The sequence below is a fragment of the Sabethes cyaneus genome, chromosome 1, assembly GCF_943734655.1.
Source record: "Sabethes cyaneus chromosome 1, idSabCyanKW18_F2, whole genome shotgun sequence".
NCBI classification, from domain to species: Eukaryota; Metazoa; Arthropoda; class Insecta; order Diptera; family Culicidae; genus Sabethes; species Sabethes cyaneus.
Genome location: NC_071353.1, coordinates 151,776,515 through 151,789,951, shown reverse-complemented (window position 1 = coordinate 151,789,951; position 13,437 = coordinate 151,776,515). Strand labels below are relative to the sequence as shown.

The window sequence follows — 13,437 nt, the reverse complement described above, 5'->3', positions numbered from 1 at the left end:
GATTTCGATCAGTTCTGTAATTTGACAAAAATATCTGGCATCTCTGGTATCGACATAATAATAACGTCCTATAATAACAATAATAATAGTACTAGAAATTTTAAAATGCTTTCTATTTTTTTGAATTGAATTGTTTTTATTATGAAATATTAAATTTTGTATGAAGTTTTTTTGTTAAGAATAAGGTTTTTTCAAGCTTCTTAATTGAATAATCTGTGTGCTTCAAGTCTTGAGTACAAAACGATGGCAGAGACCCACAGCAAAGAAAACCAAGGTAAGATAAGTCAAACCAAACAGCTTAAGTCGCATAGAAAAATACCACCCATCTCTGTTTAAGCCAAAATGCTTGCAGACAAATCCACCCAGCGTTTAATCACGACGTTAAAAACGATGGGTACAACCACACAGTCCAAGGACCTTACCGAAGAACAGAAGCAGGCCTTCCAAGCACTGATGCGTATGGCGGCCGACCCGAGCGGGTATCAATGGGAGCGGAGAGTAAAACAAATGCAGTTTGTAGCGGCTCGCAAGGAACGATCGGCACAACTAGAACGACATAACAATCAGCAGCAGCAGCATTCTCAACCGCAATCTGAACATCACACAAAAACCAAATTAAAGCACAGAGTAGCGGAAATGCGAAGGCTTGGGAAGTTTCCACTTCCACCGGACAAAACCACACCGAAGGACAACGCTAGGCGATACGGATTTATTCCGAAATCGGAAAGGAGAAAACACCCGACGGATTATGCGAAAGTTTAAGGCTGTGAACTATTCCACCGTTAAAATATATAACAGTACCAGAGACAGCACCATTCTATTACCCTTATTCTTGTTTTCGTTCGAATGATATTCGTTCGAAAGTTAAGCCGATTCGTATTCTTGTTTTCGTCCGAATCAATTCGAACCTGCGAGCTCTCCTTCCTTTTGTTCATTCGAATATGAGAATAGTGCTACCCGATTCGTTCGAAGCAAACTATTCGTATGAATGCAGGATACGGCCGTAAACAAGAATAAAGGTGTATATTCTATTAAACTTGAAAAAAGGCTCCGCCTTGTTGTACCGAAACGCCAGGGGCAAATATCACTCCCGGGTTCAACATCGGCGAAGGCGTAGATGTCATCATCGATGACGAATGAGACGGACTGCCGTCCAGGTCCAGTTCGCTTCCGTCATCAGCGGGTTTCTGATGCCCGGCGGTTGGCTCAGCCGACGCTGCTGGGCCTCCATGGCTGCGCTCATGCAGTGTCATATTTCCACGAGTGGCAAACGCTTTCGGACAGTATTTACACTGGTACGGTTTCTCGTTGGTGTGCACACCCCGAATGTGCGTGGTCATATGATGCTTTTGACGGAAAGACTTATTGCAGTACGCGCAAACGAACGGCTTCTCACCCGAGTGGACACGCAAATGTTTCTTGTGTGATCCCGACGAGGTAAACCGTTTGAAGCAAATATCGCACTCGTACCGTTGGTCACCTGAAACGACGGAAGTATCATAATTAGAATGATTTTTTTTTTTCGACACTCGAAATGGTTAAATACCGTACCGGTATGCGTTCGAATGTGCATCGTATGCGTGCCCACCGAGGTGGAAACTTTACCGCAGAAAGGACAGACGCAAACCTTTTCCCGATTGCGTCGGATGCGTATCTTCTTCTGATCCTGAGGCAAGTGGGTGTTCATATGAATGTTCAGATGGGTCTGCGTTTTGTAGCCCTTGGAACACACACCACACATGAAGTTTCTCGATTCGATATGTATACTGTAGTGTATCCGTAACTTTGTGGCTTTGGAAAACCCTTTACCGCACTTGTCACACACGTACGGTAGGTTTTCGCTGTGAGCATCTTCCACGTGGGTTTTCATGCCCTGTTGCGTGACGTAGCTCTTGTCGCAGTGGGGGCATTCGAACTGCCGTACACCAGTGTGACGCAGTTCGTGGTCCGCCAACCGAGTGCGACGAGAGAAGCACTTACCGCACGTTTTGCACCGGAAACGCTTTTTGCCATGAACTGCTCTTGCATGGGCGTACATTTCGGACGATTTCTCAAACTGTTCTCCGCAGGCCCCACAAGTATTTGTTGGCTCGGTTTTATCTTTACTCTTCTTTCGATTAGGCGAAACCTTTTTACCCGATGAGTCGGTATCCGAGCCTCCCGAATAATCCTGATCGTTGGAATCATCGGAATCCGAAGGAAGTTCATCTTTCGAATCAGTTTCCTTGGTTACGGCTTCGATCACTAGAAGAGGTTCAACTTTTGTCGAACAAATGTCAATCGATAGCTCTGTTACTTTCTCCGTTTCGGAAAATTCATCTTCTTGTTGTTCAGCTTTGACCAGAACCGACTCTACCGGACAATCACCGGTAGCTTCCTCGGATAGGTTCGTTTCCGTTGACTGCTTCCGTCTCTCGCGTTCTTCTCGCTTAATTTGCCGGACATAGTCGCAATCGAACGACGGATGAACTTCGTCGGTGTTCCAGTTGTTCTCTTCTAGGAACTCTATTTCCTGCCTCAACTTTGCGTCCGTTAGTTCACACTGCACTTTGAACTGGCATGCCTGCTGCAGGTTAATCCGACACTGCTCACATATCCTCTTCGGAAGTTTATCCTTCTTATTAATCTACAAAACAGAGCATGAAGTATGCGTAAATTCGAATGCGGTGCATAGGCACTTACCTTAAAATTACAGATCGACTCGATTTTTTCGATCAGCTTCTCGTTCCTTGCAGCGAACAGGTCCGACCACTTATCCGTCATTTTGGGAGTGGCCTCGCATAGCCGGCAAATGCTAGCATAGAAATCCATTACTTTACCCGTAATATCATATGTTTCCTTAGATGATTGGATTCAAAATCTGTTGTATTTCGATCGGTTGAATAAGAGAACCATAATGCAGATGCAGCAACAGAACGCAAGGATACGTTCAGAAAAAATGATAATTTGTTTACTTTTAATAGGGACAGATTTGCTATAAAATTGAATGCCAAAAATCAGATTTTGACAGACTCTGTCAGTGTCAAACCCAACGATTACGAACGTGACGGGGGGCTATCAATATAATTTCAAACATTCCATGGCGCACTGAAGAAAAATGCCCATTAATATTATACGTTTTATAGATAACTTGTCGAAGGTGCCTTGTATTTAGTTCGTGCTTGAGTCGCTCCGTGCTGGCCACTAACTGCCCAAGTAACACTTGCAAAATGTTTTTTAGAAAAATATTCAGAAAACAGTTGCATTTAAATTATAAACAAGTTTCATGGAAAACAAGATGTTATAAAAATGTTTTATTTCTAACGCCGATGTTTTCAGCCAGAATGACAGGTTAAAGTTGCATTTCGGTTGTAAAGCTAAGTTTTTATTGAACATTTACAACTGAGTATTCGCGACTACGGAAGTAAAAGAGATTTCTAAGTCTGTTCGCACTCACACGAAACCCCATGCCGAATTGTCAAAACTTACGTGAAAACAAAAGCAAAAATACTTCCTTCTCTTTTTTTCTCACACAAAAATCAAACCAATATCAGCAACTTCGTAGTGGCGAATTGCCGGCATTGAACAGCGGCGAAGCGATGACAATGAGTACAGCACAGATCCATAACTTTGACACATTTTCGCAACATTGCAATATTTTATTGAGCTTAAATGCTCCAATTTATGAGTATTCTGGGTATTTTTTGAGCGCAATTTAAGTTCTTTCACAAATAAAAATTAACTGTGAATCAGTTGTAAGTTAACGCGAAACAAAATGCATACAGTAAAGCTTTTTATTGGTTTCGAATTTTTCGGTTATCGGTGTGCTCATTTGAACGCAATCTTGTATAAACATGGCCGATGACTGCGCCAAAATATAATGTAATAGATCATTATTTTTGTGTCGTAGAATGATTTTATATATACAAGGGACATATAACACAATTAATATAAAATATCCCACCGGTTTTCAAAGAGATTAGCATGTTTTGTGAGATTGTCAAAAAATGATATTTATTTCTATTCCACTCAACTTTTGCTTATAAAAGTAAATCTTGAGCGCATCAATTTTTCGGAAGTAGCATGGCAAAGTTCACGATAAATTTAAAATTGCACTTTAGTTTGGGTTATTTGAAGGCTACAATGTTGCTTTGAGTGATTGATGAATTACCGAAATATAACTTTTGCCATTTTATCTTGCGAAAAATGTCTGTCATTATTTGCTTGTAAATGTAAATATAACTTCAGGGAAATATCAGAAAAAAAATTCCTGTCAACAGCGCGATTAAGCTTTTCAGTTGGTAGTACAAAAACCATGCAACGCATAGGCGTCACTTTGAAATATTTCACAAACATGTTACATTTTAGCTCGTTTCTTGCGCTGTTTCAGTGTTAATCCGGTCGTAATTAAGTATGTGGAAACGAAAGGTTAGCAATTCGATTAGTTTTAAATCCGTTGTCAATTCTTATTTAAAACCAAGTGTGTTACTTAGGTGATTTAGGAAATTTGAGGGTGCATTTGAATTAAATATAGGATAGATTATAAATGATTTTACTGACCGGTGTCGGTGTTTGCGGAATAGAGTAAATCCATAGAGAACAGATTAACAGGCTCGAAGGAAGTAATCGATTTTTTGTGTGTAAAATCTGTCGGTAGCGCCCTCCAGAAATAGTTTGCCAAACGTATCAAAAAATATCCATGTACCTTTATCAATATTTCTTTGTGCTGGAGTAACATAGCAGCGATGGTAGCGACATCAAGATTTAGTTTGCCACTTAGTACTCGAGGGGTGCTCTATTGAAGGATTACTCGTAGATTACATAAAAACCTTTTACACACTTTTTGTCAATTACCTGGTAGTCTGTTCTCTGTGATAACACTATGCTTTTTCTCTACAGCACAAAGTAGCCAATCCAATCGTTCCAGTCAATTTCAAGCTTTTAAAATGGTTCTTTTCAGAACCATCATTATGATTTCCACTAGCAATAAATTTTCTGATAAGTGTTTTTATTAAGGTGCATCTACCCAGATAACACAAAATCGTAATAGAAAGTTCATAATAAATCGTTTTCATGCCAATTTCACATCGGAATTGTATAATAATTAGAATATGTCAAATCGAAGTGAACAATAAGTTGTTTTGCAGTCGTGCGTGCCTTCATATACAATTCATGACTGTGAATTATAAAGCAGTATAGACGATTGCAATATTTGATTATATCTTAATCATATATTCAGGAGTATTTAGTTGCGTGTTATAAAAACTACGCAAAAAAGAATTACAAATAATTGTCAAAGCTTTCGCACGTATATCGCCTCCACTTTGGTACATATATGTTCTTATATGGCGTGAAATATAACTTTTTCGTTCAGATATGATTTCGTATATCTCAGTTGCAATCGAGATATACAAACCAAATGGTTTACTGGGTAGATTGGCAACTAGTGACATGCAAGTTGATCTTAACTGTTGTTAATGTTTCCAAGTAATTATGGCGATGTATCACAAATGTGCAGGTGGCGACAGAAGCAACATTGAGTAAAAACTAGAAACATCGCATTCCAAATGTAGCCAGAATTGCCCATTCTAAAGGCACCTTTACATTAACTTTGCGTAGTCCTACGGTGAACATGCGGTCGTGTTTTGTACACAACCCCTCTGATTTTTTTTAAATTGCAAAAAACTTCACCGGTTACAGTATTGAAACACACAACAAATAAGCAACTTTATGTCATTAATACGTTGGATTCAGGTTATCCAATACTTCCCAAGTAACAACGGTAGCTGAATTGCAAGAGCAATGGCTGTTTACGGGTTGGTTTAAGGCGATCAAAGCTGCATAAAGTAAGCACTTAAATGGTTTTTAAATAAGCGATGTTTAAGCTACTTTAAGTTTTTCAAATCAGTTCTCTCCCAAAAGTTGATAAACAAGCTTAAATGCGGATTTTTCTACTAAAAAATCTGCTTCTAAACAGCCATAAACATCAAACCGTTTTACGGCTGCTTAAAGGTGTTAAAGTGTAGAGTGGAAGTTTTCATTACCCAAGTAACCAGTGAGCACTTAAAGAAGCAGAAATCTAGCTTTTTATTAGCCTATGGTGCACACCATATCCTGCAGCATAGTTCAATATGCCTATAAAAAGCTGCTAGAAAGCCGGTTTGCGTAACGGTAAAACGTCAAACATAAAAAAATGCGAAAAATATATTGGACATCCTTTTTTATCTTCCCTCTCTGTTATGCTTATATAGCGGCGTACTTTGTTGACGTTTCAAGATTGCTTTTTTATTTCCTTTTTCGGTTAGAATTGAACCGCCAGCCAGCCACCAAATCTGTCAATTACGTGGCTTGGAGTGGAGGAGTAGGGCAACGCCTTTACCAGTTGATCTGTAAACGGTAGTTGCGAGTCAGCTGCCAATAGCTCTACTTATATTACCGAAAATCTTAACTCGGATGTTTGATTTGCTTATCGAGGTGGAATGGAGGGAAAGATTTTATTTTTTACATTTCTTCCATAAGTTGCGCTTTGGGAGAATTACCTACCTTTCATTTTCTTTTTATGTGATGGCATACATGTATCCAGCTTTTTACGAGCCATAATGGCGGACGTGTTCGTAATATTTGAACAGTATTTTTGTCATTTCCCCAATACATCGCACGTTTTCTTTCCGCGCGTTCACGGTAAAACTAAAGGAATGTACGGAAAGAAAACGTGCAATGTATTGGGGAAATGTCAAAAATGCTGTTTAAATATTACGAACACATTCGCCATTATGGCTCGTAAAAAGCTGGATAGAAATATTTCTTGTAAAATCCGTCTGCATATGCCATAAAGATTCGTGTTGATGTTTATTCTATCGGCGGTGCAGGATTGTGCGTAAGATAAAAAGAGAGGGAAGAAGAGGCGAACCAGCCGCAGGCTGAAAACCTCTCTAATATAGAATAAAAAAAGAGGGAAGCATTTTTTCTTTTATTACACGTACGTTCGCAATGAGAATTCCTGCAAGTGTGAGCAGTGTTCAAAATCTTTTTTGATGCCGGTAACGGCAATAAAGCTTGCTAAGAGCATCTAATCAGCTTTTCATAGTGCTTCAAGTAAATTTTAATTCAACATTGAGAATGCCATTTTAAAGCTGCTATGCATTGACAATGCTGAATTATATCTGGCAGCATGTAACTTGCAAATATAGAGCAGCTTCCAAGCTTAATTCAGTGCTTAGCGGTTACCCGGGTAGGCTCACAGCTTTCAAACTACTTTAAGGTTGCTTAAGGGTGTTAAAGTGGCTTTACAAACTTCTTCCAAGTTTTCTTTCGGCTCACAGCACACATACTGTCAGAGCGTAGAATTTCGCAATTCGGCTGATAGCAAAAGTTTGGCAGTTATCGACATTATCGACTGCTTCATGCTAGGCGGGCTAAGCTTCAGGTGTAAAGATATTCTCACTGTCTCTTCTGCAGATGCAAATGGAGCGGATCGTACGATGAGTGCTTATGGATCAAAAGATGGCGGGTTCAATTCCCGGAAAAAAGACAAGCATTTTTAATTAGCTAGCCTAATTAATTATTCGAATAGAGGTTTTCCGTCAAAAATTTTTTTTTCACTAAATGTTCGGTTTTGACTCTTAGAAATGATACCCATATAAAACTTTCTTTATTAAAGCCTCTAACTACTGTAAAAATGAAAAACTAAAATACGTATATTTCAACCGGTCACTTCTCGGATGTCTTACATGCCTTTTTGTACCAGTGTCCTCTATTTTCACCACTTCGAAACCATTTGTGCCACTCTTTACTCTTGTGGCAAGCAACAAACGAAATGAAAAAGAAGGTAATCATTAGCTTTTCATTCGTTTTATCCTTTTCACTCTACCGCTGATACACATATGTCAAAAACTGTTATGCAATGCTGCCAGAAAATCTGAAAATTTTGATAAACAGTGCAGCCGAAACGAATTTTTTAAAACTCAACATTCGTGATTTGGTGAAAAGAAACTCAACATTCTTGCAATTTGCATTGTTTAAAAAATCGTAGTAAATTCTAGAGTCAACGAAAAAAATATATTTTTGCACCATTGTCACTCGTATTGGGAGTACTTTTGAGAAAAAATAAGAAAAGGAGGGGTATGATCTGACGGAAAACCTCTATTAAAGTTATTCGAAATTAAAAATATCGCGTTCGAAACATGTTCGCAGCAAAATAAAAAAGGCCGCGCTGCGGTCCATTTTTTTAAATTTAAAAATAGATTTTTTTTGGCTGCATTTTTTGGCAGCGTTGGTTCAGCGATTGGAAAAGCAGATTGCAAAACTATTTCTCGTTCTAAAAATAGAATTGACAGCATTGCGTAAATTGGCTATTTAAAAGCGCAAAAAAGTTTCGATTATGCTTCATTGCAGCTTCGAAAGCAGCTATTAATTAGACTGAAGCTTGATAAAATCACCAGATTCAGATGTTTAAGAGCTGAAAAAAGGTTTTTATTTCTAAACCTAAACCATAGATCAGCCACAGATTGAATAAAATCAGCTATAAAAGCGTTTGAAATTGTTACTTGGGTGGCGCCCTTGTTTATAAACAGACCGCTGAATCCAAAAATGTTTAGGCAAGTTTGTTGTTTAAACCGAGTTTAAACAGCATTAGAACTAAATTTTAAAGCCATTATGCTTGTAAAATGTTATAAAACACGCTACATTCGCTATAAACGGAAAGGAAAGTTTTCCAAAACGTAAACAAGGGCGCCAGTATCTGTCAATTGACGGTATGATGATTTGGTCTATACCAGCCAATCGACATCTGTAATCTGTATATCGAGCTGCAGTGCCGATGGGGTGGTCTATACCACCGCTGGAATACCATCCGGCCCAGCAGAGAAGAACCGTTTTAACCAAGCCCCTAGCAGACAACCATATGTTCTCGCCGCCAACATCTCGTGTGTGCGAAAATGAGATAGCAATTCAGCATTGCGTTTCATTCAACTGCCAGCAGTTTGATTTGGGCCCGCTGTCAAATTTTGAGCACCGGACATGCTGTCGCTGACGTTTACTGCAGCTCGATATAGAGATATCGATGGGGTGGTTTTAACTTTTTGGTAGCAGCCAGCTATCACCATATCGGCAGTAATAGTAAATAAACTCAAATCCACCAAGTCGACCGGAACATGTGCAGCAGTCTTGACTCAGATTAACGTTAGCATTGCCTCAAGGAATCTTCGACTTCGGCCGTTTCTTAGACTACATTAAATACCTGCAGGTATCTAATGTAACCCCCATGATGGGGCTCGCTTCAAAATCCACCCAAATCTAGATAGAATTAACAAAAGGGCGAATGTCGCAAATGTAAACAAAACTAGTGAGAGTTATTTTTTGCTGGACCAGCATAGGAAAATCAACCCTCGGTTTGTTTACGCTTGCGACATTCGCCCTTTTGTTAATTCTATCTTGAAATTTGAAAAAAAATCATCAAGAAAATCCACCCCGCTGTCACAAATGTCATTCCCATACATTTTTCGTGTAGCCAACATCTCATCTAGCCCACAACAAACTTTGCCTCGGACAAAATGTATTTGTGAGTAGCCCGCTCTAACTTCAGCCTCGGATGAATCTGTATTGGTAAGCTCCCGAACAAAGTTACTTTTTTGCTTTTTTTCTTTTTGTGTCGGACGTGTAGGAAGCGTAAAAAGATGTTAGCTACTTCTTTACCCTTCAGTTTCATACGCCTGAGAAAATCACACATCTTCCTGGCGTTTATGTTAACGGTGTAACACAAATCCAACCCTGCTCATGCTTGACAGCTGCAGTGTCAAGTTTGATGGTTTGCTGATGTGTTTGTGTCTGCATCTGCAACGAACACAAACAGAAAGCGAGCAGTTTACAGTCTGTTCGGTTCGGCTGACTCGGCTACCATCAAAGTGCACAGTGTGAATGAAAAGATACCAAAAACAACGCCCGCTCCTCCGCTCACCGTACCCTATTTTTTTTATCCGGTTCAGTTTTCAGAGCTAACAGCAAAAGACGTACACGTAGACAGGTATCTGTCTGGTTGCGTTTGATATCGCGGTGCGAAACATCGTTTTTTCGGTTGGGGAGGGAGAACTTTTTCACTAGATAATCAAGATTGCTGGACTACGCAGCAGTTTCCTGTTGATTAAAGTTTTCCTCTCTGTGTGACGGTGTGACCAACGGAGTTTGCAACAGTGCGTAGGGAGACCAACGTTATGCGAGTGACCAACATTCGTCGTGGGCGTATTGCCCGGATTGCCGTTATCGTGCTGGTGGTACTGTTTATCCTGTACACCATTGCCACCTGGTCCGGAGTGGATCACCGAGCGGTAAAGGAAGCGTACAATTCGCGCTTCACCGGTGGCCGTTCCGGCGCGGAGCAGGACCACCAGCAGCAACGGGATCACAGCAACGTTTTTCCGGTGCTGATCGAGGGTAAGTTGGTCTGCTGCGGCGCAGCAGCAGCAGCAGTGCGGAGGAGTTTGCACATTCTCTTCTTGCTTGCTGTGCGAAGTGTGTCACAATGGCTACACACGACTAGCTAGCGACGAGCGAAGCTCGCTCTGGTTTTTTTTTTACTTGAATATTTTACATTTTCTCGGGTATGGGAATTTTACCGAGGCACGCCAGTGCCTCGGCTTACAATGTAGTTTCGTTCAATTATGCTCTGTTTCTGGTCGGTAGGTCTGGGTAATTTTGAACCGAAGGAGGTGGAACGTCGCGATGGGCCCGGTGAGGCTGGTAAAGCTTACATTCTTCCGGAGGATCAGCAGAATAGGGCTTCCGATGCGGAAATGGAATACGGTATGAACATCGTCGTTTCGGATACGATTTCCATGGATCGGACGATTCGGGATACTCGGTTGGAAGAGTGCAAACATTGGGATTATCCGCACGATCTGCCCAGCACCAGTGTGATTATTGTGTTCCACAATGAGGGCTTCTCGGTGCTGATGAGAACGGTTCATTCGGTGCTGAACCGGTCGCCGAAGCATGTTCTGCACGAAGTTCTGCTGGTGGATGACTACTCGGACAAGGAGGATTTGAAGGAAAAGCTGGAGAAATATATCGAACAGTTTGACGGGAAAGTTCGACTGATTCGGAACGTCGAACGGGAGGGTCTCATCCGCACCAGGTCGCGAGGAGCGAAGGAAGCGACCGGTGACGTGATCGTTTATTTGGATGCCCACTGTGAGGTCAACACCAACTGGTTGCCACCGCTGCTGGCTCCGATTTATCGGGACCGAACTGTAATGACTGTTCCGGTTATCGATGGAATCGATCATAAAACGTTCGAATACCGGCCAGTTTACGCCGATGGTCATCACTACCGGTGAGTAAACCGTAAATTTATGTAACGTCTTCTAATAAACCATCATTTTAGGGGCATTTTCGAGTGGGGAATGCTGTACAAGGAGAATGAAGTGCCACGGAGGGAACAGAAACGCCGCAAGCACGACAGCGAACCGTACAAGAGCCCAACGCATGCGGGTGGTCTTTTCGCAATCAATCGGAAATTCTTCCTGGAGATTGGAGCTTACGATCCGGGACTGCTAGTGTGGGGTGGTGAAAACTTTGAGCTGAGTTTCAAGATTTGGCAGTGCGGTGGAAGTATCGAGTGGGTTCCCTGTTCCCGTGTCGGCCACGTCTACCGTGGCTTCATGCCGTACAACTTTGGCAAATTAGCGAACAAGAAAAAGGGTCCACTAATTACGATCAACTACAAACGAGTAATCGAAACGTGGTTCGACGAGCAATACAAGGAATACTTCTACACCCGGGAACCGTTGGCTCGATTCTTAGACATGGGAGACATTACCGAGCAGTTGGCACTGAAGGAACGGCTCCAATGCAAGAGCTTCCAGTGGTACATGGACAACGTGGCGTACGACGTACTGGACAAGTATCCCGCCCTGCCGGCCAATCTCTACTGGGGAGAGTTGAAAAATTCCGGCACGGAAAAGTGTGTGGATGCTCTCGGACGCCAACCACCGGCCATCATTGGGCTGCAGCACTGCCACGGCCAGGGGCACAATCAGCTGATTCGACTGAACGCTGCCGGCCAGCTGGGTGTAGGCGAACGGTGTATCGAAGCCGACGGTCAAGGCATAAAGCTTGCCTTCTGCCGACTGGGAACGGTCGATGGACCATGGCAGTATGACGAAACCACTTCCACGCTGCTGCATAGAACCTACAAAAAGTGCATGGGTTACCACCCGCAAACGAGAACGCTAGCCCTGATGCCCTGCGACGTACATAACGCTTACCAATCATGGAAGTTCCACAGTATTACTCCTCGCTGGTAGTCCGGCCTTTGAATGCATCGAAACGAAACATTCCTCGGTTTTTTTTCTTGTTAGAAATTTATGACTCGAAACGGATGGAAACAACTTGATTCAATCAAATTTTTTCTTCGATGCGCGACAGTCATGGCAGTAGAGTGTAAGCGAGAGTTACTCGTCGAGGCATCTTGTAAATATTATCAAATTTGGAAGAGTAGAACTTGCCAAAATTACTTAACTTGGAACAAATTTAGGAAAAGCTTCAGGACGAAAGATTCAGCCGACTTAGTTTCTGTACATTTTAGCCCGGTGATGTGTGTCTGTTTGAACCTGATCCTAGCACCAACCGACTGACCGGACCGCCGAGACGAACCAGCAAACTTGCAATAATGACATTCAGATAGGGGTGGGACTGTTTGTGCCTTTTTCCTTCGTTTGATGAAATGTGCAAAATCAAATCAATACCTAGCGTCAGTACGTTTACGTTGTCCGTTAGAAGCTCCGACTTCGTTTGAACCCGTTTCTTAGTGATCGTGTATTTTCCTTCCCTGGACGGCAGGCAGTGTGCTGCTGTTGTAGAAGCGTGGGTTAATAATATTGTTAGTTTAGGATACCTATCCAGGCATATATGACCGTTTTAGACTGTTGCGGCGTGTGGTAGGTGGTAGAGAAAAATTGACTGCGGGAAAATCGAAACAAACAGCGAAAAAGAGGGGGAAACGTGTACTGCCTAATCGTGGCAGTAAACCAATCAATCGTTTGGGACTTATCAAATAAGAGATCAAATTTAGCATACATTTTGTATTAAATAAGACGAAATAATATTGTTAGTAAATTAGTTGGAAAAGTTCTATTGATCCGAAATATTCTAAGGTCTTTATAAACTACAGAAATTTACACGTCCTTACCGATTTTTGCGGTGGATTCGAGGTCCACTTGACTTGGGTCAGATGCCTCTGAAGCTACGCTAGTAACATACCAGTGCGAAATTATAGTCTTTTCCACTCACCTCTGCAGTTGAGTCCTCTCCTGAGTGGACTTTTTATAGCACAGCTCCTTCTAGCAACAAATTAGCACCAAAATAATAATTTCTTCCTGAAAGCACTTCAATTTAAAAAGTGCTAGACGAAATGAAATACAAAAATTTGACATTTTTCGCGTAATCCTTAATCATGGTTTGCTT

The 13,437-nt window shown here is 41.5% G+C and overlaps 3 protein-coding genes across 4 annotated transcripts; 2 read left to right on the top strand and 1 right to left on the bottom strand.

Moving 5' to 3' along the window:
* The first annotated feature begins 146 nt into the window (after nucleotides 1-146).
* Nucleotides 147-1,024, top strand: LOC128742431 (uncharacterized). 2 transcript variants are annotated; one of them, XM_053838806.1, is made up of 2 exons: nucleotides 147-274; nucleotides 353-1,024. In XM_053838806.1, the coding sequence occupies exons 1-2, from the start codon at nucleotides 244-246 to the stop codon at nucleotides 760-762; spliced, it is 441 nt and encodes a 146-aa protein (XP_053694781.1). In that variant the 5' UTR covers nucleotides 147-243; the 3' UTR covers nucleotides 763-1,024. The 2 variants fall into 2 exon arrangements, with proteins under 2 accessions (XP_053694781.1, XP_053694772.1); XM_053838797.1 differs by having other exon boundaries at nucleotides 338-1,024.
* On the bottom strand, nucleotides 774-2,877 carry LOC128742423 (zinc finger protein 613-like). The gene is made up of 3 exons (XM_053838784.1): nucleotides 2,683-2,877; nucleotides 1,552-2,626; nucleotides 774-1,480 (listed from the first exon to the last, which is right to left on the bottom strand). Exons 1-3 carry the CDS (start codon nucleotides 2,809-2,811, stop codon nucleotides 1,032-1,034), a joined length of 1,653 nt encoding a protein of 550 aa, XP_053694759.1. The 5' UTR covers nucleotides 2,812-2,877; the 3' UTR covers nucleotides 774-1,031.
* Nucleotides 2,878-9,910: 7,033 nt separating this feature from the next.
* Nucleotides 9,911-13,078, top strand: LOC128733119 (N-acetylgalactosaminyltransferase 7). Its single transcript, XM_053826741.1, has 3 exons — nucleotides 9,911-10,407; nucleotides 10,657-11,305; nucleotides 11,357-13,078. The coding sequence occupies exons 1-3, from the start codon at nucleotides 10,188-10,190 to the stop codon at nucleotides 12,276-12,278; spliced, it is 1,791 nt and encodes a 596-aa protein (XP_053682716.1). The 5' UTR covers nucleotides 9,911-10,187; the 3' UTR covers nucleotides 12,279-13,078.
* The last annotated feature ends 359 nt before the right edge of the window (nucleotides 13,079-13,437 follow it).